The following is a 25,481-nucleotide window of genomic DNA, read 5'->3' as shown; positions in this document are numbered from 1 at the left end:
TCTGTGTGTCTTTCTGTGTGTCTGTCTGTGTGTAAACACGATAACTTGAGTACCGTTACAGCTAGGTTGATGAAATTTCATATATAAGTATTTTGTCAAAACCGTAGATCCTGATCAACTATTGAGTGATTTCCGATAACCGGAAGAGGTACTTTTTCTACTTTGAAATTTTCAAAAGCCTATAACTTGAGTACTATTTCAGATAGATCAATGAAATTTCACATGTAAGTAAAAGATCTAATTCTCTACCTTCTGTCAAATTTCTCACAAAACGCATGTAAATTTATAAAGTACTAGCCGTCCCGGCCAGGCCCTGCTCTGGCTTCTGTGAAAAACCTTTCTGTTAAAGACCATCACCTGTGTGTTTAGTAATCATCATAAACCCGGCATTGCCCACCCAAACCACAACCAACAAAAACCAAAACAACAAAACGCAAACATAACGCTAACATAACGCTAACACAATTAGAAATACAAACGAAAACAAAAACCTAACAACAAACCCAACCACAACCACAAACACCAATACCAACCAATAACAACACACAAAAAACAACGAAAAAGCAAACGAAAACAAACCAAATCAAAACGCAAAACCAACCAAAAACACAAATACAAACCCAAAACAAGGTAATTAAAAAGTCTAGTGACAATTTTAGCGCAATTTCCTTATGTTATCTAAAAATAGCTCTGTCGTAGCGTAAATCAAGAGCAGGGTTAGTAAAACCATTGGTTAGTTATTAAAACGTTTTTTATTAATTTTTTTCAGTATTTTACATGTTTTATTTACAATAGAGTTACATGACTAAAAACCATTGCGCGCCTACTGAACGTGATGGCGCAGCCATGGAACGCGATGGCGCAGCTATTGAACGTGATGACGCGTGTGGTGTGGTTGGAAAAAATGCCTACTAATTCGGTTCAAAATTTTAATTAATTCAAAATTTATTTGTGACCGAACGAAAGGATATTTTTGAAAACTTTCTTCGGCAATATTGTTCTAAATTATGGCAGGAATCGATTGATACATGTTTCACGTCGCTAAGTGGTCTGGTTGCAGAGATATGGGCCAAAAACTGAATTTCTTCGAGGTTTTTTGGCTTTTCCGGGAAATACATGAAAGAAACCCGTAATTTTTATGGCCTATGTTCATCCTCGTAACTTGCTAAACATAATTGCTTTTGTACCTAGTCATCGATATTGCTTCGTTGAGGAGGAGATACGACTTAAAGCCCGGACACACATTCATCCATACATCCATACATTCATACATTCATTCATCCATCCATTCCCAGAAATGACGAGTTAATAAACGCAATTCTCCAGAATGGAAATTGCGCTAAAAATACACAAACAAAAACGAAAAAAGAAAGAACAAAAACGAACCAAATCAATCCGCAACCACTAACGCAAACCCAACCTAAACACAAAGAAAACACTAACGCGAACATAAACGCGAAGTGCTCACAGTCTAGCCCGGGGCGGAATCGCCTGTTTTAGCTTAATAAACGACTATAGTACCCCAACTTATTCATGGTCTTTTGCACTCACTTAAACGAACGCGCCTGTTTCAATTTAATGAACAATTATAATACTCCAAGCTTATCCGTAAAATACCTACAATATTTGCACTTGATCAATCCCCGCTAATTATGTAATTATTTTTTTCCCAACACCAAAACAAAGTAATAAAAAGTAAATTCTTTTCCACTAATGCAATGGTTTTATAAAGGGAAGTAATTGTGTTTTCCTAATTTATCAAAGGGAAGTAAGTGCTATAGGACTAAATAAAGACATAATTAGAATTTTTGTAAAAGATGATATTTTTTTAAAACTTGTGTTTAATGAACATGCCGAAAATTATTACTTTCAGTATGATAAATGAAAATTATTTCCCAAAACTTTCAATATTAATTTTTTAACTCATAAATTTAGACCATAAGGACTTTAATTATCTAACACTTAAATCCATAGAAGTATGTCAACGAAAAACAAACTTATTACATACAGAATTGAGCTTTATATATTAGACTAATTATATTGCGCACTATTATGCACATTTTGTTTTGGCTTTCGCTTGGTGCGCAATTCTTTTTTCTATGAGATTCTATTCTATTTTTAAAAGTTTAAGTAATTAAAAATCATGTCTATATTCCAAGTTATATAAGAATATTCGAGAAAGTTTAGGGGAGATCACTCCCGGTTTATTTTATATATTAAATTGCGTGCAAGTCTCTAAAAAGAATTCAATTAAGAGTATTTATTTATTTAGTTGTGAATGTCCCCATAATATCAATTTAGTAAATATATTGTATTTGTTTTGTTTATTTGCTTTTGTGTCAATTGTTTGTAATAAATGTAATCTAGGTATTCTATTTAAAAATATTGTTCGCACTAGAGTCTGTTTTAAATTAGAATCACTCTCTATATATATACTGAAGATTACCTCTCTATACTGAAATTACCTTTTCTCAATGTTGCTGTAGATATTAGTAATGTTAATCAAATTTGCATTCAAGGACCAAGTTGTGGAACAAATGGTACCATCAGATTCCTACGGTACAAGTTTTGTCATCGGCACCTACCCAATGAGTAATTTAAATTCCATCGTTAAGATTGTCTTCACGGAACAAAAGACCGACCTGACCTTTGACACGTCACTTCTCAAACTACAAACACTGAACGCATTTTTTGTAGAGTATGAACTCAAAACTGGGACGGTTGTCGTTATATCTTCTGATAAACAGATTCTTGTAGTCCTTTTGTCAAAGGGGAGTGTAGGTAAGCATTTGTCGTTTGAATGACATTCGTAAAATTTTCGTTAAAAGCTTGTAAAATTCAAATCTTAAACCTAGGAAGTATTTTTTGTTTATGAAAAGATGAAAAGGCTATTTCAATTCTTCACGGTTTAGACTTTGACGGAGCGTTTGTCCTGATACATCCAGTAGACAGCTGGTCCATGAGCTACACTCTGGCTTACGTCTCTACTGGTGGGGAAACGTTGGTCGCGACACTGGTCACTTACAGGAATTGTTGCTCGGAGTTTTTGGTGAATTTACTAGGACATTGGTCACTTATAGGAATTGTTGCTCGGAGTTTTTGGTGAATTTACTAGGACAGTGGTCACTTATAGGAATTGTTGCTCGGAGTTTTTGGTGAATTTACTAGGACAGTGGTCACTTATAGGAATTGTTGCTCGGAGTTTTTGGTGAGTTAACTAGGACACTGGTCACTTACAGGAATTGTAGCTCGGACTTTTTGGTGAGTTAACTAGGACACTGGTCACTTACAGGAATTGTTGCTCGGAGTTTTTGGTGAGTTTACTAGGACATTGGTCACTTACAGGAATTGTAGCTCGGACTTTTTGGTGAGTTAACTAGGACACTGGTCACTTACAGGAATTGTTGCTCGGAGTTTTTGGTGAGTTTACTAGGACATTGGTCACTTATAGGAATTGTTGCTCGGAGTTTTTGGTGAGTTTACTAGGACAGTGGTCACTTACAGTTTTTGGTGAGTTTACTAGGACATTGGTCACTTACAGGAATTGTTGCTCGGAGTTTTTGGTGAGTTTACTAGGACACTGGTCACTTACAGGAATTGTTGCTCGGAGTATTTGGTGAGTTTACTAGGACATTGGTCACTTACAGGAATTGTAGCTCGGAGTTTTTGGTGAGTTTACTAGGACATTGGTCACTTACAGGAATTGTTGCTCGGAGTATTTGGTGAGTTTACTAGGACATTGGTCACTTACAGGAATTGTTGCTCGGAGTATTTGGTGAGTTTACTAGGACATTGGTCACTTACAGGAATTGTAGCTCGGACTTTTTGGTGAGTTAACTAGGACACTGGTCACTTACAGGAATTGTTGCTCGGAGTTTTTGGTGAGTTTACTAGGACATTGGTCACTTACAGGAATTGTTGCTCGGAGTATTTGGTGAGTTTACTAGGACATTGGTCACTTACAGGAATTGTTGCTCGGAGTATTTGGTGAGTTTACTAGGACATTGGTCACTTACAGGAATTGTAGCTCGGAGGAGTTTTTTGGTGAATTTACTAGGACAGTGGTCACTTACAGGAATTGTTGCTCGGAGTATTTGGTGAGTTTACTAGGACATTGGTCACTTACAGGAATTGTAGCTCGGAGGAGTTTTTTGGTAAGTTTACTAGGACAGTGGTCACTTACAGGAATTGTTGCTCGGAGTATTTGGTGAGTTTACTAGGACATTGGTCACTTACAGGAATTATTGCTCGGAGTTTTTGGTGAGTTTACTAGGACATTGGTCACTTACAGGAATTGTTGCTCGGAGTATTTGGTGAGTTTACTAGGACATTGGTCACTTACAGGAATTGTTGCTCGGAGTATTTGGTGAGTTTACTAGGACATTGGTCACTTACAGGAATTGTTGCTCGGAGTATTTGGTGAGTTAACTAGGACACTGGTCACTTACAGGAATTGTTGCTCGGAGTTTTTGGTGAGTTAACTAGGACATTGGTCACTTACAGGAATTGTTGCTCGGAGTATTTGGTGAGTTTACTAGGACATTGGTCACTTACAGGAATTGTTGCTCGGAGTATTTGGTGAGTTAACTAGGACATTGGTCACTTACAGGAATTGTTGCTTGGAGGAGTTTTTTGGTGAGTTTCATGTGTTTAGAGATCGTAGAGAAAATCCCCAAAGCAATCTCCAATGACATTGCATAGTTTTACTCCACAGTGTTCCTCTTGAAACAAACAATCCAATGTCATCATGACACTTGGCGCAGTTGAAGTAGAGTTCATCTGATTTATTGACCACGACATATGAAGGGATAGTGTGGTCAGCACTATGCCCAGCCGCCTTTTTTCCCCTAACGTGGGTAAGGCGCCCATCAGAGCTGGGTGGAGTCAGGGACGTTTTACTGATTTGAACCCGGATTCGAACGCGAGACTTTCGGATTATCAGTCTAGCGCTTTACTGTTAGGCCACACCACCACCCCCCCCAATGCTGCCAGTATTTACTTTATTAAACAAAACTTTACGCTTAACACTGCTTTCTGCAGCAACGTTTACACTTTACACAAACTAAAGCGTTGATGTTCCAGAACTGACGCTACATTTTATTTCCTCCAAATTAGCTTGACGGGGAACCAGTTAACGTAACAAAGTGGGAGTATGAAAGCGATCGCCAATTTCAATCATTAGATGTCCCTTTGCCTGACCTGACCCGCCACACCATACAGAACAACGGATGCCTGTTTGGTGGTTTTGTCTCTGCTCATGTGATGATTAATATTGGCAACGCTATTCCTCTGGGATTTGGCGAGTTGGTGAGTATATATTGTGCTGTTTTACGTGCAGTTAAAAGAGAAGGTGTGGTCGGTTGTTAGAGCGTTTGGTTAGTGATAGTGTTCGGTTCTTGTCTCTTGGACAACTACGGGTCCAATATGCATGGCGTTTTGGACTTTTCGCTTCTGTCTTCTTCTTCTTCGTTCTTAATTAAAATGTTAGAGGGTATTTCGATTAAGTATTACGTGTCAACTTCTTAAGCGCTATAGAGGCCGTAGACTCCGACTTCAGCCTGCTTTTCTTTCTGGATTTGCTTCCATAGCCTTTGTCCGACCAAGAACAAACAACAAGGAAACAGTTGCTTGATTTTAGAGTTTTCTCTCCTAGATGGGTTGCTGTAGGACTAACGCGCTGTGAGGTGGCCCACAACGCATCCTTTTTTCCCCCTAAATTTCTTGCAGCTTGCGTGAGAGTAGGGTGTGCAGGGGCGTAGCGAGGGGGGGGGGGGGGCGGGGGGTGCGGACCGCACCGGGTGACACCATTTAGGGGGGTGACACCAAGGCAAAAAATAGCAAAATATATAGAGAAAAACTTGAGGGGGGTGTAAATCGAAAGTTTGAGGGTGGGGGGGGGGGGTGCAAATAAAAAACTTGAGGGGCGGGGGGGGGGGGGTGCAAATCGAAAGTTTAAGGGGTCGCAACGCCTCTGGGGGGGGGGGGGGTGACACCATTAAGTGCCGCACCGGGTGACCTCGCTACGCCACTGAGGGTGTGACCATCAGCATCGTTAACTTTCACACAGTTAAATTTACACCCTGTTATTTTATAGCAGGCTCGCCAAAACTCTGTATCAAGCGTGACAAACAACGCCATCTGCGAGAGTTCAGCTTCTGTGGCGTCTACAGACAACAATGTCCCATCCGATACCTTGGAGGTCACGTCAACATTATCGGAGGAATCTTCAGTGTATGAAGTTTGGGAAAACTTAACAAAGATAGTCTTAACTTTTACTGAATTACCTTCAGAATTTGAAGCTGGATCATTGTCTATTGTGAAAACTTCAGAGTATAATGTTTGGCCAACATCTTCTGAATCACAGTCAGTAATTCCAATCGAGTCAACATTACCTGAATTGCCTACGGTATCTTCAATGTATTACGTTTATTCAATATCTTCTGCATCTTTGGTGAATGAAGCCGAGTCAACATCAACTGCAACATCTGTGTTGACTGAAGTAGGATTAACATCTACTACCTCTGTAGTGGATAAAATTGAATCAACATCAACAGCAACATCTTTGGTGAATGAAGTTGGGTCAACATCAACAGCAACATCATTGGTGAATGAAGTTGAGCCAACATTAACTGCCTCTATGGTAGATGAAGTTGAATCAAACTCAACAGCAACATATTTGGTGGATGAAGTTGAGTCAAACTCAACAGCAACACATTTGGTGGATGAAGTTGAGTCAAACTCAACAGCAACATATTTGGTGGATGCAGTTGAGTCAACATCAACTGCCTCTGTGGTGGATGAAGTTGAGTCAAACTCAACAGCAACATATTTGATGGATGATGTTAAGTCAACATCAACTGCCTCTGTGATGGATGAAGTTGGGTCAAACTCAACAGCAACATATTTGGTGGATGAAGTTGAGTCGACATCTACTGCCTCTGTGGTGGCTGAAGTTGAGTCAAACTCAACAGCAACATATTTGGTGAATGAAGTTAAGTCAACATTAACTGCCTCTGTGGTGGATGAACTTGATTCAATATCAACTGCCCCTGTGGTGGATGAAGTTGAGTCAAACTCAAAAGCAACATATTTGGTGGATGAAGTTGAGTCAACATCAACATCTCTGGTGAATGAAGTTGAATCAATATCAACTGCCTCTGTGGTGAATGAAGAAATGAAAACCGTTCCTGTGTATAACATTAAATCAACGTTTACTGAAACGAATTCGATGGATGAAATTGGGTCAGACATCACGAGTCAACCACCATCAGAGCATAACGCTTGGTCAACACACTATGCTAGTTTGTCAATGACCACGCCCAGTCATGTCAGTAATCTATTGTCGAGTAGTACGACTTCACATATGATCAATGTGACTACTGTAACTACACCTGTAGCTAAGAGTATCACCACGCCCACCACTGGCACCCAGTTAATGAGCTCACATATCCTTTATAGTCAGTTGATAACTACGCCTCCACCTGTCAGTCAGCTGATGACCACACCTACATTTATCAGCCAGTTGTTGACCACGCCTCCTCTTTACAGCCAGTTGATAAGCAAGCCTTTTTCTGTAAGTCAACTGGTGACAACGTCTACTCCTGTCAGCAAGCTAACCACGCCTACTTATGTCAGCCAGTTGATGACCACGCCTACTACTGTCAGCAAGCTTATAACCACGCCTACTTCTGTAAGTCAGCTGATGACCACGTCTATTCATGTTAGCAAGCTAATTACCACGCCTACTTCTGCCAGTCAGTTGATGACCACGCCCCCTCTTGTAAGCCAGCCAATTACCACGTCTACTCCAGTCAGCCAACTTATGACTACGCCTACAACTGTCAGCTATCTGATCACTACATCTACTCCTTTCAGCCAGCTGATGACCACGCCTACACCTGTCGACCAGCCAATAATCACGCCTACTCCTGTCAGTCATTTGATGACCACGCCTACTCCTGTTAGCCAGCTGATGACCACGCCTTCTAGTCAACTTGAATCAACTAAATTGACAACGCCAAATGATGCACGACAAACAACAACAACAACACAAACACCATCTTCAGAAACTCAACTGCCCGCAGAAGACACCAACCTTTTTGCTGCCGTCAACTCAGAAATAAAACAATGTCGTTGTACATGTGCAAATAAACAGACAACGCCCAATATTACATTGAATGTACAAACTAAAGAAACCCTCACAGTACAAATAAAAGAACGCCTCAACGTCCCAAAGACCAATCTGACAGCGACTTTACAAAGAAAAAACTCCATGGACAACACGAGCCCAAGTTCCCAAACTCTCGGCCAGGTCATCTGTATCTCGTGTCTGTGTCTGGTCTTTGGTGTTGTGGTGTTGGCTGATGTTCTTCAAACTTTTCGATTTATGTATTCTATTTTACGCTCGTGGGCTCGACATGTATGTGAACGAAATAGACGGGGCTAAAAAAAAACAGCAATGCAAAAAAAAAAAATGATTTTGAAATTTCCATACAATATCGAACGACCGTACTTAGACTACAGATATATATATATATATATATATATATATATATATATATATATATATATATATATATATATATATATATATATATACTAGCTGCATCCCGTGCTCCGCCACGGTAAATCTTTTTTAAATGTACCAACTTTGGAAAAGAACAAAACAAACAAAAACAACACAAACACAAAAAACACAACCACAAACACAACACAACCACAACACAACCACAACACAACCACAACACAACCACAACACAACCACAACACAACCACAACACAACCACAACAAAACCACAACACAACCACAACACAACCACAACAAAACTACAACACAACCACAATACAACCACAACACAACCACAACCACAACAAAACTACAACACAACCACAACACAACCACAACTTCAACACAACCACAACACAGCCACAACACAACCACAACACAACCACAACACAACCACAACTACAACACAACCACAACCACAACAAAAACACAACCACAACACAGCCACAACGCAACCACAAAACCACCACAACACAACCAAAAATCAACCACAACACAACCACAACACAACCACAACACAACCAAAAAACAACCACAACACAACCAAAAAACAACCACAACACAACCACAACACAACCAAAAAAAAAAACAACAACACAACCACAACATTAGAATCACCACCAAACAACACGCTTTTTTAGGCGTCCGCGCCCAAAGACAGCCTTTCCAACATTAAAAATTTAAGTCACATAAATAGATCCTACTCCATAACTTACAATAAAACAATGCGATGCAAATGAATGTACGGCAAGTGGTGTTTACTTTTATGGTTCTAAGAAAACACATTGGCAATGTAATTAGAATTACCACCGAAAAACACGCTTTTCCCAGGCGTCCGCGCCTAGAGAGAGTCTTTCCAGCATTCTCTATTATCTATACTATAATTATAAAATTTCACCATCTGTTAACACCAAAAAACAAAAACAAAAAATAGTGATTTTGAGAAATCATAGACTAATTAGAAAATAGTATAAATAATCTTAACATTTTTCTCTTTTAATTATGAACCTTAACATAGACTAATCAATGCGGTAGTAATAAAAAAAAAGATTAACTTAAATTATTGTTGAGTTAAATATATTTTCAAATTACCTCCCTTGAAAAAATTACCACAAAAAAAAAAGTTGAATTAATTAGTTTTTTCGACCTACTTTTATGGAAATGTATCCACTTTTTCTGGGAACCTAAACGAAAATGATATTTGACATTAATCTTTTTAATACGTTTTTGCAGTTTGCGTGTATTTAATATTTTCTTGACGTTATGCGAAAGAGTAAAAACCGTGGCAATTATAAAATAGCTCTATGCCGCTATATAAACAAACCCTACTCTAATACTTATAATAAGACACTGCGGTGCACTGAAAAGCACAGCATGGTGCGAATGTTTACTTTTATGGTTCCAAAAGCTATAGCGATGACAGAAGGAAGGAAGGACTGACACACGCTCAGCCCGCTTATATTATAGATATACTCTTTCAAGTTGTATTAAAAAGCTAAAGCATTTCTTTAAAAAATCAACTAGCGTCATTACTTCGTACTATGTATGTGCTCTGTAGGAATCACGATACAGTCGTTTATATATATGTGCTCTGTTTGTTAAAGTTAAGTTCCCTTTTCAGGGCAAGTGAAGTAGAGATATGCTATGCCCAGCCGCCGTTACTTTCCCTAACGTGAGTTAGGTACCCATCTGAGTTGGATGGACTCTGCGGGGCCTATTGACTTGAACTCGGATTAGAACACGAGACTGACGAGTTAGAAGTCCAGCTCTCTACCGCTAGACCACTCCGTCACATGCTCTGTTTGTAGGAATCACGATATAAGCACCATACAAACAACTCTAAAAGAAATAGGTAAATATACGCCAGGAGATTACTAACTCTTCTACGGGGGGGGGGGGGGGGCGTAATCTGATGATAAAGAATAGCCAACATCAGTCCTAGGTGAAAGTGTATACTACTGCCTCCCATATCCAATAAGGCCGATTTATAAGGTAGGAAGGGCTGTTTTACCAGGGATTGTAAAAAGCCGAGCACAGAGGCGTAGCGACCCCTCCCGGCACCCGGGGACAAACTTTCGATTTGCACCCCCCTCTCCAGATTTCGATTTGCACCCTCCCCCCCTCAAACTTTTTCGATTTGCACCCCCCCCCCCCCACTCAAGATTTCCATTTGCACCTCCCCTCAACCTTTCAATTTATTTTTCCAACCCATTTTGGCGCCCCCTAAGGTAGGCGCCCGGGGACATATTATGTCGTCTCCCCGTCTCGCTACGCCTCTGGCCGAGCATTATATCCAGCTCATTAACATGTGTGAAGCAGTGGGAAACAAATCGCATTTCCTACATAAAAGAGGATTTAAATGCAGAATCAGCTTATTTCCTTCATGACATTTTCGGGGACAGGGCGAACACCCCATGCGTATTGTCTCAACGACAAAAACGTTGAGTTTCTCTCCAACAGTGTTGATGAGAATAAGACCCTTCCATTCGTTCTCAAATGAGACTGTCGTAGAGAATTAATAAAAAACTCTTAACTCCGAAGACTCTATATTTTATGGTTAAAAAAAAGAAACGAAACGAGAAATGTAGCTGAAGATTCCAGCCATTTTGTTTTGACGAGAGCTAGTCCAGATCTAGATCTCTAGATCCTCTAGATCTAGATCTACTTGATCAACGATTTACACTGATGTATAACCTACGTAAATCTGCAAGATCTAGATTTAAATTTAGATCTAGAATCTAGAAATCTACATTATTGACTAGAGAGAAAAGTTAAAAGTATGCCTAGTGCCTCGTAAGTAAATGATAGATCTAGATTAGGGATTTTGGTAAAAAAACACTAATCATCATATAAAAATAAAAATTACATATTCTTGTAGAGCTCAACTATATGAAAACAAAACAAAAAAGATTTTCTGTCTAGCTCAAATAGTTTTTTTTTAGCGAATTTTTTTGTGAGGGGTGTAATGCCCTTGCTTTTGCATTGGCCAATTGTGACAAGTCATGGTATACCTGAATAAATTGAGCATAGTTATTTTACTTGCAGTTGTATTTTGTTCATATTTGCAGAGTTGAGCTAGAATGATATATAGAACTTGTATATGCTGTTGAAATAAATAAAAATAATACAGAAGTATATTTTTGTGTTGGCTTCCTTCCATAACCCCAAAAAAACTGTGCTGCGCAAATATGAAAATGTTTCTAAAGCAATGTTTTACAGTGAATGAAAGAACTACAAAGTTAGCAATCTAAAGTAAATGACTTGAACACTGAAATGTGCATATAACTGCATATAACTGCCCCATTATTTTGGGCAGGTGAAGTAGAGTCCATCTTTAAGACATTTTGTTATAAAACTGTGCTGCGCAAATATGAAAAAGTTTCTAAAGCAATGCTTTATATAAATACAGTGAATGAAAGAACTACATAGTTAGCAATCTAAAGTAAATGACTTGAACACTGTAATGTGCATATAATTGCCTTATTATTTTGGGCAGGTGAAGTAGAGTCTATCTTTAAGCCATTTTGTTAAAAGTGAACTGAAGTTATCTGATCAATGTTTTTATGTGTGTATTTTGTATGAATTCTGATTTTCAGCATATAAATATAACTAAGTAAGGGTAAGTAGAACTTGAATACTTAAAATTACAGTTAGCACATAGCTAGTGTAGTGTATTCTAGCAACAGACAGGTAACCTATGTCTGACTCAGCAAAATTTTACTTCAAGCAAAACTAGAACCAGAGTTGAAAAAATGAAAGACAGGTAGATCTATATTAAAATATGTTTAAAACAACAAGTAGGAGATTTGTTTGTACATTACATAAGAATACTGTTGTTAGTGTATCAAAACTAAAAGCCGGCAGATCGGGATGAAGAAATATAACATTGGAGTCAATGGGGGCAACGTGACCTACTTACGGTGACTACTTTCAAATGAGTATTTACTAATGTCAAAGTCAAAATATCCAAAAATAAATATCATTTCTATAAAAATGGGATGTATCTGCTTTGGAAACTTTCATTATCTAAATGGAAACTTTTCAAAAATCGCGTTTTTAAAGCATTTGAAGTTAACCTTTATACCGCGGTAAGACCAAAGCAGAGACAGCATGCAATCAGATCGCTAAGCCATCAAAACAACTGGAAAACCATTCTACTTTTCATTTAACATTAGGAAATGACCTTTTAAACTTAATTAATTACCATAAATTAAAAACTTATTAGTATGCAAAACTAAATCTCGTGCGCCCGGTATCAGAAAGTAATGGGAGATTTCGGGTCATGTTTTTACCGCGATCTCGGCCGATACCGACAAGCCTAATCTAGATAATAGATATCTAGCTAGATTTCTAGATCTAGATCTAGATCTAGATCTAGATTCTAGAATCTAGATCTAGTAATTTTTCAGTAGCACTAGAGATCTAGATCTAATAGATTCTAGATCTAGAATAGAAAGATAATCATTTCCGTGGCATAGCTGTCCTTTTGGATCTATTCAATTTTAAATCTCTTCTATTTCAAATTGTTTGTAGATCTAGATCTGTATGTACAAGCTTAGGCTTAGGTCTAAAAATTACTAAAGCTACACATTAGGCCTATACATTATTCCTAAACTCAATGGACCATGGCTAAAATTCACTGAGCATTGTTGCACTTGGCGCTTAAGACTTAAACGTAAGGCCTAAATACTAATACTAAATAAAATTATTACGTCTACGTTAGCTTAAGTAAGACCTAGATTCTCTAATTTTCGTGACAGCTTTTTTTTCTTTTTTTGCCCTGCTTTATTTAAGTCACCTTTATGTGCTGGTAGCTTAAAATAAAACTTGTTCAGGAAGTTAATTTCTTTCTCCCTTTCATAATGCTGCAAATATGAGTAAGACGCATATTATTAAAATTAAATAGCTGCGATGAATAATCATTTGCATCTTTTGGGGGGTATTTCTTTTCCATGAACTGTGAAAGCCACAGAATATGGTATCTCAAATTTTGCTTGTAACTCAAAGCGATTACTCACTCAACTGCGCATATTTTAAAAATCTCGTATGTCGAGGCACTAGAATGTTGAGGTACCACAGGATCTACTATGTATTGAAAGAAAACATAAATTAATTATAGAATAATAGGCCTATAATATAGGCCAATATAGTAATAAAGGATAGCTTAGATTTTATTCAGCCTACTAATAAATAATTAAATAGGCCTAAAGTAGTACTAGATATTAGATAAATCACTAGTTCAGACTGAGAATCATGAGCAATGAACAAAAATGTCATGTGTGTATTGTATAGGCTTATTTTTATAAAAAAAAACAGATCATATCTTATACATTAAGGGCTCAATAAAATAAAAATAATTTATTTAGGACCTAGGCCAGTTATGTATTGGAGATCTAAAATTCTAAATGAAAAATAAATTATTAATTAGACCAACAATAGGCAGAGTAGTATGATAGTAGGCTAAATCTATTTTAGTATTTAAATTTAAGGCTCAGCCATCTACTAAAAATATTATAATTGTCATAAGTTAAAACTAGACCAAGCCTATTTTATTAGTAGAAATAGTATTAGCCATTAGAGTTAAGATGTTATAGCCTTATGTAAATTAATGTAATCAGTGTTCGATATTATGATATTGAGAGCATATATTATATAATATCGGATAGGGGCCTGCACTCTCTTAGTCATTAGTCTATTAGGTCTTACAAGTAGTTTAGCTTATTTATATATTATATAGGCCTAGGCTAAGTTATTAAATTAGGCCAAAGGCTTATTAGGAAAAGGCTTAATAGGCTTTAGTTTTTAATTAGGCAACAAGGCAGAGGCTTAATGTTGCGTATAGATTTAATTTTAAATTATGATTATATGCTACTCTGCGGTTATCACTATAGAGTATATTATAGCCTAGGCCTATCTAAATAAAATAATTCAACTCACTTAGCTTACCATAATTTTTAAAAGTGTTTTGTTAAGTATTCAGCTCTCTATGTCAGCTAAGGCCCATAATTGTAATTATCCTACGGTTAGATCTATTAATTATTTAATAATTAGTAGGCCTAATTATAGGAATTAGGTCTGATACATTGCCCTATACATTGGTCGTAGAGTAATACTATTGGGCTAGTAATTATATACAATATCTATACAAGCCTACTTATCGTTAATTTGGAAGTCTTTGCATTGACCTTAGTTTTCAGATGTAGCAGCCTAATAACTTTATATAAAGGTATCTTGAATTTCAACTGGAGGTAGTTCTGATAACTATTAGTATTCTGAACATTAAAATAGGTAGACTTAACATAAATTTGTTCTGAAACATATTTAGAAATTGGTTTTAAAAAATGAGGTTAGGATTGGGGTGATAACTAGTTGAGGATTAGATATGAAATTCATTGTTTTTATCCATGTTGTAATTTCTCTTTTACAGGTTCACCCAAAAAGGGAAGATTTCATTTTTACCAGTAATAAGACTACAGCATACTAAATGACACAAGATGTTTATTCTCTATTACCTCTTACATTTGACATAAAAGCAGGAAAAGGTATGACAATTATTAATAAGCTGCTTTAAATTTTATAATTTGTTTTTTTTATAACTTAATTCTACCACTTTTATTTCCAATGATGATAAATATAATTTAGTGTCATTTATTTTTTAAATATTTATATTATACTTATACTAGATATAATTTACTTCTATAATATTACTATCCAGGTTTAACAGTCTATGCCTACAACATGGATCTCCAGGACTAAAACTGAAAAAATTTGCAATCAGTATATCACAAGTGTTACAATACAATCATCTAATCTGCTTCAGTGGCCAGAACTGGGTGAATCCTCTCAAACTTGAAACAGGTAAGTTATCACAAGTTTACTTTGGTTTATTTTGAACATGACAGTTGATTGAGATAGATTTTTATTTGTATAAATATTGTATTTAAAAAATATTTTACCTAGTAAGACCAAGTCATTTGTGATGATTGATACAATATGTATTTTTATAAATAATTCTATATCTTTTTAAATATTTTTTTTGCAAAATATGCTGATTTGCAAGCAGGATATATATATATATATATATATATATATATATATATATATATATATATATATATATATATATATATATATATATATCTTACATTATCATTTAGTGGTTTGTCTTACAAATTTGAATTATTTACTTAATTTGTCTTAACTGCTCAACAGGAACTAGGCATACCTAATGAGCGTCAAGCTGATACAGTAGATGTACAGAAGAGTTTATACACAAGGTAAATATTGATACATTTTAAGTTTTCCTTTTTTTAGGGATACATGTAGTGTTTTGGGAGAAAGGAATTAAATTATTTAAATTAGGCCAAATAGTTTATTTCTCTAGCTTATGTTTCACTTAAAAGACCTTAAATTTTTACCCCTTTATCACTAAAGCAAAACTTTATAGATATCTATGCCATGATTTATCCCATTCAATCACTTTTTTCTTGTTTTGTTTTTATGTATTAAACTAAAGATTTTTTTTTTGCTAATGTTATTATTTCAGATGGATTTTTAAGAAAATCATTTTGTTTTGTTTCAGGAAGTGAAAAGTGATGTGAAAGGCAACTAATACTTCCATCTACCATAGTTAAACAAGAATCTGCAAATGGCGTTAATTGCAATAATCCTGATATATTCATTTTTGGCTTTATATGCATAAATAAATTATTTAGCAAAATTTGATGTATTTGGTTTTCTTACTGTGTACAAGATGCGAGTGATTGAAAGCTGAAAAGTGTAGTATGTAGTTATAGTATTCCCAGCACAATTTGACATTAAAACAGTTGAAGCCCTTTAAAAAAAAACAAAAAATAAATAAAAATAAAACAATCTAGGAAAGCTGTTTCTATTAGCTGAGCACATATTTGGAAAATAACTTAATTGTTTACCAGAGAATACTGTGACCCAGTTTGTACTCCAGGCAAAAAGTGCCTATGTTTATTATTATTAAGTCAAAGAAAAGTATCAAACAAACAGGATAATATTAATAATAAAGACCTCCACACTAGAGAAGTATGGAATGAGTGTTGCATGGAATCCAAATCAACTTTGATGTTGCTAATTGCTACACTGGCCATAATTGGCCTACATTGACTTTTGCTGAGGTAGGCAACTGTTTTTGTTTAACTTTAGATGTCGACTAAATAAAGAAGAAAACTGACACGCCAATACCAAAATCAAGAACTTGTAAAGTTTGTGGTTGCTAAACCGAGAAGTCCTGAGTTCAATCTCCCGTGTAGATGAGGCTCTATAGTTGGGGATAGCAACCTATCTTGGGGATACAACACTTGTTCTTGGATTGACAAAAGATAAGAAAAGAAATCCAGAAAGAAAAGCAACTGAACGAAGAAGAAAAAGGCTGGATATATTCGGTATCAACTGTACAATTTTAACAGACACACATTTCAAACTACACATGCATTTCAATGACAAAGTTCAGTGAAGCCATAATGTTGAGTTTGACTGAATGAAGAACGATATTGTTATTTCAAGCAAAGTTAAGGTTTATTGTCTTAAAGACATTGTCGTTGATTGATTTAGATTAAGGCTTCCCTGTTAAATAAGCCGACAACGATGGCTATTCTTATTTCTCGTCTTTGATGTTGCTTTCAAGAACTTGTATGAGATTAGATTACCTATACATAAGGCTACAAAGTTTGGAATCTTGGCTTTCTAATAGTGGACCTGGCTACATGACATTACCCCCACCCCGTCAATTACCCCCCTCCCGTATTTACCCCCCGGGGCAATTACCCCTTGTCAATAACCCCCCTGGAGAATCCCCCCCCCCCCCCCGGCCTCAAGTTATGATCCTAACTCAAACTCTATACCTATGTATTTCCTTATTCCTAATCGATAAAAAAATTACCAAACCCTAAGCATTCACCTCAGCCTAAAACTCAACACATAACCAAAACCAACTCTAGACTTAGGTCTCAGCCTAACCTTGACATAACACTAACCCTAATCCTAGCCTTAATCCTAACCCTGACCATAACACTAACTCTAATTCTGAACCTAACCCTAACCTTAGCCCGAACGCTAACCCTAACCTTAGCCCGAACGCTAACCCTAACTCTAACCATAACCCTAACCTTAGCACGAACGCTAGCCCTAGCCCAAACTCTAACTCTAGCCCTAACTCTAACCCTAGCCTTAACGCTAACCCTAGCCGTAACCCTAACCATAATCCTAATCTTGGCCAGAACGCTAACCCTAACTCTAACCCTAGCCCTAACGCTAACCCTAACCCTAGCCGTAACCCTAACCATAACCCTATTCCTAACCCCAGCTGTACCTTAAGAGGTGTGTCCGTGAGGGGGGGGGGGGGATGTCCTCCTTGGCGGGGGGTAAATGACAGGGGATAATTGCTTCAGGGGGGGGGGGAGAACTAATAATCTGTAAGTCCTACTATTCAATACATTTGGTTTAACGAAATGTCGTCACACATGTAAAACAAAATAAGCAGTGTTTTTATTATTTGTATCCTTAAAAAATGCAAAATAAATGCTACGCCATTAACTCAACCCTCTTTTTTCTCGTTACATATCGTCACATAAAGCCACAGCCCAAAATGATGGTGACGTCAATATACAATCATAAAGTGGTCACCCATTAACGACGACTCACTCTTCAGACGATTTTGCACCCAACCCCCCTTCTCTAATTGTAACACATTTTCACAAAAAGCCAGATCTTCGCTCCCCCCCCCCCCCCCACCACCACTCTCTTTAAAAACACCACACCTCAACACATAACCCCCTCCGCCGTTCCCCTGAAACTGCATTTTTACTTTCTCGTATATACGAAGTATAGAGAAAGTCTTGTAATCGTGCAAAAAAAATCGAGATTTTTTTTTTACAAATCTCGACGTTTTACACCTCACTGATACAGAAAAACATAATTTTGCAATCTTGTCCGTATGTCTGTGTGTCTGTGTGTGTGTGTGTGTGTAAACACGATTACTTGAGTACCGTTACAGCTAGGTTGATGAAATTTCATATATAAGTATTTTATCAAAATCGTAGATCCGTATAAACTTTTGAGCGATTTCCGATAACCGAAAGTGGTACTTTTTCTACTTTGAATTTTTCAAAAGCCTATAACTTGAGTACTATTTCAGATATATAAATGAAATTTCACATGTAAGTAAAAGATCTAATTCTCTGCCTTCTGTCAAATTTTGAGTAATTTCCGTTGACAGGAAGTACTAATTTACGCTATTTCCGATTTCTCAAAAAACGCACGTAAGTTTATAAAGTACTAATAATGTTGCGCACTATTATGCACATCTTTATTTGGCGTTCACTTGTTCTACTTTTCAGTAATTCATAATTTGTGAATTCGACAGTAACAATGCTGCCACTGAAAATATTTGCTTTAAAACACTATCAGTAGCTCGTTAAGGACGATAACATCCCCCTCCCCACCCTCCTTTCCCACAAAACCTACACCCCCCCCCCAATGAAAGCAGCCCCCTCTGAGTTACCTCCACTAAGTTTAAAATCGTTTCAAACTAAATTATCTGCCCCAAATAGCTGTCACTAAACCCGGCTCTACGATTGTAAATATTTAGCTTGAACCACAGCTCACCAGACCATGTAGGGATCGGGGTGGTAGGGATAGAGAGAAAGAGAGGGGGCTGCTAGGGGCGCTTACCGCTTGGTGTTTTCTATGGTATCCATGAAGAGAATTATTTATTTAGAAGAAATTTATATTAAACCAGCGTACCCGTCCCGCGCGTTGCTGCGGTCTCAGAAGACAGACTGACGCAATATTTTAAGAGGATTCCATAATTACATTAGCAATCACGTATTTTTTTACGCTTGACATTGATTTCTAAATCTAAATAATTTAAATGTAATCAAAGCCGGTGTTATATTGCTTTCATCATAGTTGTTGAGGCGCAAATTCTACCGCACACAGTAGCCCATTGTATCCATAATGTATCGCACTCTTTAAAACGAACGTATGCGCAATACTGTTTATGAGGGACCCACACAGATGCGCTAGACCACACGCCAGTGGTGCAGTAGACAAAAGGGCGCTCTTTTAAAACTCATAGTGTTCCTCCCGAAGCCAGGGGTGCACCGGGTCAAACGAATTGTCATCGAATGTCGTGTGCCACAGAGTCAATATTGTAGAGTGCTCTTTAACACAACCTTAGGATATCCCAGGGCGCCAAATCGCATCCTGCCGGGGCGCCGGCAGACGCGCCTGATTCCATATAGTCAACAATTATTGTTGATCATCGTGTCTTTAGTGTTTACATTAAAAAAAAAACGAACGTAGGCGTCATAGTGTTCACATGGTAGCACGGGGCGCTTCGGGTTACGTAATATCCGGGGCGCCGGCGGCTGCGCCTGTTGTTGCTTTTTTACCTTAGCCCCCATGCAGAAGGCTCAAGTTTTAATATCGCCGCACTGGATTTTCGGGCGCCAAGCCGTTTCTTAACAAAAATCGCACCCTCCAGGGAAACGCCCATAACAAATTTTAATTTTTGTTTTCGCAGAAACCTTCTCGTGAGTGTTTTCATTAACTCTCGAAAGTTTAACGGCACTCAGATGAACGATGTCAAACAGCATCCGTTTTGTTTTTTACAAACTGTGTAGAGAAAAATTGCACCCTCCAGGAGCGCCGCCCTGTTAAAATAAAAAAAAAGAATTTCTTACTGAAACCTCCCCTGAAGTTTTATGGCGAGCGGATAAACGGGATTAAACCGCAATCTACTTTTTCGTATATATACCCTATATAGGGAAGAATCTATTCGCGCACTGCTGGGGCACCGTGCTTGCAGAGTTTCTTCCAGGCATCTCTTCGGGGGGGCGAAGCCCCCCCGAAAAATTTTTACCGCCCCCCCCCCCGAACGAAATGAAATTTATATAATTTATATAGAAAATATATACTTTTAACAGTGTCCGCCCCCCCGAAGAAAGTTTACCGCCCCCCCCGAAGATTTCAAGTGCCCCCCCGGAGAAAAAAGTCTGGAAGAAACACTGCGTGCTTGTGAAATATATCCAGTGGTATTCTTAACTTAAGTTGCATGGCCATAGGATGAAAGATGTAGTGCTGCATAGAGGACATAAACAAACCCACAAACAAACAAGCAAAACTTCATTATATATATACATAGAGAGAAATATATATATATGATTCTACATATGCATATATATATATATATATATATATATATATATATATATATATATATATATATATATATATATATATATATATATATATATAGCTACATTTGGTGACTTCCCATTTTCCCCAATGGCGTCAAATTTTGCACTTAATCCACCTATTAATTCATGTGAAAAAAAGCATCGTTTTCATCATAAATTATTAGATTTTGGTATCAGCCTCTCTCCGGTCGTCGCTTAGCAAATCTGTTATCCAAAAATTCAACAAGCATGTATTCACCTGTACATTTTGCCGTTTGTGTCATCTCCCCTCACCCCCCCCCCCCTGGGTGATAGTTTTTAAACGTGCACAGTTAATTGTATATTTTTTTTAATCTGCAGTCAGTTATTAGTACAGTTAACTCTCATTAGTCATTTATTGAACTGTCAAAATGCATACTTCTTCTATATATTTTGCTATTTTTCGCCATGGTGTCACCCCCGAAATTTTGCCACCTTGCGCAGTCCTCAGCCCCGCCCTACCTTGTGACTCCTCTGGTTAGGGGTACTACCTGAGTACAGTAAATATGTATATATATATATATATATATATATATATATATATATATATATATATATATATATATATATATAAATCGGGGGGTATAGCCCCTTGGCACACCTTGTACCAACGCCACTACATAATCATGTTCTTAAGATTATATAGCACATTCTATGTATAAATTCGATAAAAATAGCTATTACGTATTCTACAATTTTATATTTGTAATAACATATTGTAAACGAAATGAGTCTTAAATTCGATTACAAAATGGGCCTTTATATTATGTATTTTTTCTATTTTGCAATCATATCATGTATTACTTGTTGTATAGCCTAGATTCTATAATAATATACTAATATATTCTATATTACATAATCCTATATTATATCATTTAGTAATCTCTACCCTAATGTTTTCTATACCGAATAATCAATATTCTGTAATTCTAATTGTGTATAAATTAATCATATAATCTCTAAAATTAATCATAACTATGATCACAATTAAATTCAGCAATCCACTGTATTAATTTATATTGCTAAAAATAATTTAATTTTCAATTTTAAAGACAGAAGATGCATTTTTATAATATTAATTATTATTAGCTCTGTAAAATGAATGGTTGTTTAATTTTTCTTATATTAAATATTTTAAGCGATTAATTAATCGAAATGGTTTTATTCCGTTAGCTAGTTTTTACAGTTTATAACTATAATTAGAGTCTCAACGACAGAATCAAATGAGAAAAAATCTATAGCGTTATTATATACCGACACTGTTGATAAGCCACTCAACGACAGTGTCGTTGAGAATAGTGTATGATCGGCTGGGGCGAACTAAATTCTATTTCGTTCGGGGGAAGGGGGGTGAGAGGGAGGGCCGTGAGAGATCTGGAGCGCTCTGCCCCCATCCCCCACACCTGAAGAGAATCCTGAACGAAACTCTGAACGCTATTTCGAGCCAAGAGGTACATAACATAATTATTATCGAGTCATTGTGGTCTTCACCAAATTCACACGAGATTTCAATCCAAAACTGAAACTAACATCGAACCAAACCAGCAACAATCTTTATTCTTCCTCTTCGTTGAACTGGATTTCCTTTACCACAGTGAAGTATTTTTGTCAACCTGTTTAGCGCGCTATAGGCCGTTTACTCCGATTTCAGCTTGTTTTTCTTCGTGCATTTGCAGCGGTTTTTCTTGGAGTTATATCTCCTACATAAGTTGCTGTCCAAAGCAATCGAGCCTCATCTGTCAAGGACTTTACCGTTTAGCAACATTGAGGTTGACCGACCACCCCCCCCCCCCTTACATAAACACGTGTTGTGACAAAGTGGCATGCACTTACTCTTATATTTTTATTCCGAAGTTTTAAAAAAGATATGTTTTGTGATAATTGCCCTATAGTGGACACGCTAAAGGGTCAGTGCAAAACAAAAGGCTGTATGCGCTGTTGTATGGGTAATGTGTTTAAAGAAATGTGACTAGTAGCTAGTCATGCCTTATATATAAATATATATATATATATATATATATATATATATATATATATATATATATATATATATATATATATATATATATATATATATATATATATATAAACAAAAATGACTGCTCTTTAGTTTCATTAAACCGCTGGTGGAAGCGAAGGGGGGGGGGGGGGTCGTTCAAAGCGTTTTGGACACATGATTGAAGATGCCAATAAACTGGCTACAATTTTTGTGACAACATTGATATGTTGAGGGGGGGGGGGTTGAGTGCATTAAAAACGAAGTCAAAAGATGTAATGTTTTAATATAAATATGTCTTTAATAATTGCAATTGGTTAAGAAGATAATGATGATATTGTAAGGATATAAAAACAATTGAAACAAAGGTGATAACAGCACACATAAGTTTATTAAAAAAAGATTAAAATCATGCATATATTTGTCTTGGTTCAACATATACATATAGATCTATATAGGCGACAAGTCAATATCATACAAGTCGTGTCGCCGTCACTTATTTCTCTGGTTAGTACATAACCCAAGGGACGTAACTATGCAAGAACATTGATGTATTACTTCCCTTGAGATAAAATACATTTGGTCCCATTTTACAACAGTTTGTTAAACAGTACGTGAACGAATGTGAAGGTATTTTTCTACAATATAGCTAAGCAGTCTATTTTCATTTTCAGGTATGTATTAAAATACTAATATGAATGAGATGTATTTTTTCTAAATAAACACTATCACTTCCTTTGACTGACTGATCTAAGATTACACATGTAACTACAGCATTAACCCAATTAAAACCAATTTTTCTTGTATGATTAACCCTTTCCCCGGCGACTGGGTGTAATCGACCCGAAGTCGCTATATTTTTGCTCATATCTCGAGTCTCGTTTTATAAATTTTTCTGGGCCTCATTCCCATCTATAAGGTGGTTGGGATGAACACATTGGAGGTTGTAAATTATAAAAATATGCGTAAAAAATTTTTTTATGAGGGTTTGAAATTTTTTTATACGGTCCCTGGCAACTGGGTGCTACACACCCGTACACAATTTTGAATGGAAAAAATATTTATAACTTATAAACTGGCTTCTAAATATTTGTTTTTACTCATTGTGGGTTAAGTCATTGTGTTACATTTTCAAAGTTTAACTATAAATTAACAATCTGAAGGTATTTGAGTAACAAAAATATCATTGGCACCTCAGAGAGCACAGTTGTTAGATAAAATTAAAATAACTGGACATTTCCTTTTGCTGGCAGGGAACTTTGGTTTTTTTTTTTTTTTTTTATAAAATATGGACACCCTTTTAGTGGTGTTACATGAGTTACAGGTCCAAAATATTTTAATTCCATACTTATCGGAATTGCTTGGTATATTGGATAAATCTACTCCCACCTCTAAAATCAACCACTTGCTAATTAGTAATGATCTCTCCAGAAACATAACACCTTTCTAAATTTGAATGGAATATCTACCATAATGGAAGCAAATATACCATGAGCCTGATGGATTGTTAGTGTTATTGTTGTGAAAGTGAATATGACCCAGAAGGTTGCTGAATTTCTTCATAGAAAATTCTGCCTTCAAAAACTTCCATAAGCAGAACTGAATTGACATACAACTAAATTGTTATTCTGCAGAGTGCCAGTGTCTCCTCTTGCTTTCTCTCCATCCCTGCTAATGCAGTCAAATATTGGTTGTATTATTTTTTGTATTCATGCACAGAAGAAATATTTAGGGTCAGGCTGTTTATAAATTTCCTGGAATTAGCACTTCAGGCAGTGGTCTAGTGTACTGTTACTTTGTCTTTCCTGAAAATATTTCTCTTTCTTCACTTTGCACCAGCCGTTTCATTTCATTATGAGTGCTAACTGTTGACACATTATTGATAGTTGAAATGTAGTATATTGGGTAGACCTCGTCATCAGAGCTGCTTGATACTGATGGCTGTCATTCTTCATTTTCTACTTCTGATACTAATAGTTCAGACTCAAAACTTGTTAGTCATTTTCACCTGCTATACTAAAACTGGCAAATATATTCCTTATCATTAGCACTTGAGTTTAGACAGAAGCGTTCAAGACTTGTTTCTGTTGTGTTCTCAATAACGTTTGTGACTATTTATAAACCTTACTCTCAGGGTCACAACCTGTAGAACACCCACCCCACTCCCAGTTTGATCAATTAATTGCCCAGTATTAACTTTTAAGCAGCATTACAAAGTTGTTTTGCCTTTTTGTCTTCATTCGTACTCCTAATGAGGTAAATGTCAAGTTACTCTAAAAGGCTCGAATGTCTCTATCTACATTCCAGAGCTCCCTAAAAGAGTACAAATCACTATATATGTCCTCCCACAAGCAATCTTACCCATGCATTTGATTAACCTATTGTAACTCTAAACTACAGTTCTGTCTGTAACTGCAAGTCAGAGCTCAAGCAAAGAGTATAAATCACTACATGTGTCCACCCACAGGTTAACTCTTGCTTGAGAATCCCATCAACCACTAGTATCATATTACAGCTCTCCCATTGACAACAACATGTCTTGTGTTCCCCATAGCCTCTGTGCCCTGAATACCTCAACTGTGTCAGTATTGTTACCCACCCCACAATGAACAAAGAAAAGAATTTACTATAAGAAAGTCTTTGGGTGTGATCCACCCAGTTGCCGGGGACA

At 36.7% G+C, this 25,481-nt stretch overlaps 1 protein-coding gene and 1 long non-coding RNA gene across 2 annotated transcripts; both read left to right on the top strand.

Moving 5' to 3' along the window:
• Positions 1–4,747: 4,747 nt before the first annotated feature.
• LOC131942887 (mucin-2-like) lies at positions 4,748–8,446 on the top strand. The gene is made up of 3 exons (XM_059302852.1): positions 4,748–4,768; positions 5,116–5,307; positions 6,095–8,446. Exons 1-3 carry the CDS (start codon positions 4,748–4,750, stop codon positions 8,444–8,446), a joined length of 2,565 nt encoding a protein of 854 aa, XP_059158835.1.
• Positions 8,447–10,989: 2,543 nt separating this feature from the next.
• Positions 10,990–16,280, top strand: LOC131942895 (uncharacterized). Its single transcript, XR_009386822.1, has 5 exons — positions 10,990–11,359; positions 14,994–15,108; positions 15,282–15,424; positions 15,779–15,843; positions 16,149–16,280. It is a non-coding gene; the product is annotated as an uncharacterized LOC131942895 (long non-coding RNA).
• The last annotated feature ends 9,201 nt before the right edge of the window (positions 16,281–25,481 follow it).

The sequence above is a fragment of the Physella acuta genome, unplaced genomic scaffold (assembly GCF_028476545.2).
Source record: "Physella acuta isolate Inbredline_101_S28 unplaced genomic scaffold, ASM2847654v3 ptg000431l, whole genome shotgun sequence".
NCBI lineage: Eukaryota > Metazoa > Mollusca > Gastropoda > Physidae > Physella > Physella acuta.
Note: the sequence above shows the minus strand (reverse complement) of the source record. Positions and strands in the feature narration are given on the sequence as shown.

What these genes read in the sequence shown, in the direction of transcription:
- LOC131942887 (XM_059302852.1), top strand. Translation starts at nt 4,748, where the DNA reads ATGACACTTGGCGCAGTTGAA. An exon ending in TGACACTTGGCGCAGTTGAA is followed by an intron (nt 4,769 to 5,115) that starts GTAGAGTTCATC and finishes CCTCCAAATTAG; the next exon opens with CTTGACGGGGAACCAGTTAA. An exon ending in CTCTGGGATTTGGCGAGTTG is followed by an intron (nt 5,308 to 6,094) that starts GTGAGTATATAT and finishes GTTATTTTATAG; the next exon opens with CAGGCTCGCCAAAACTCTGT.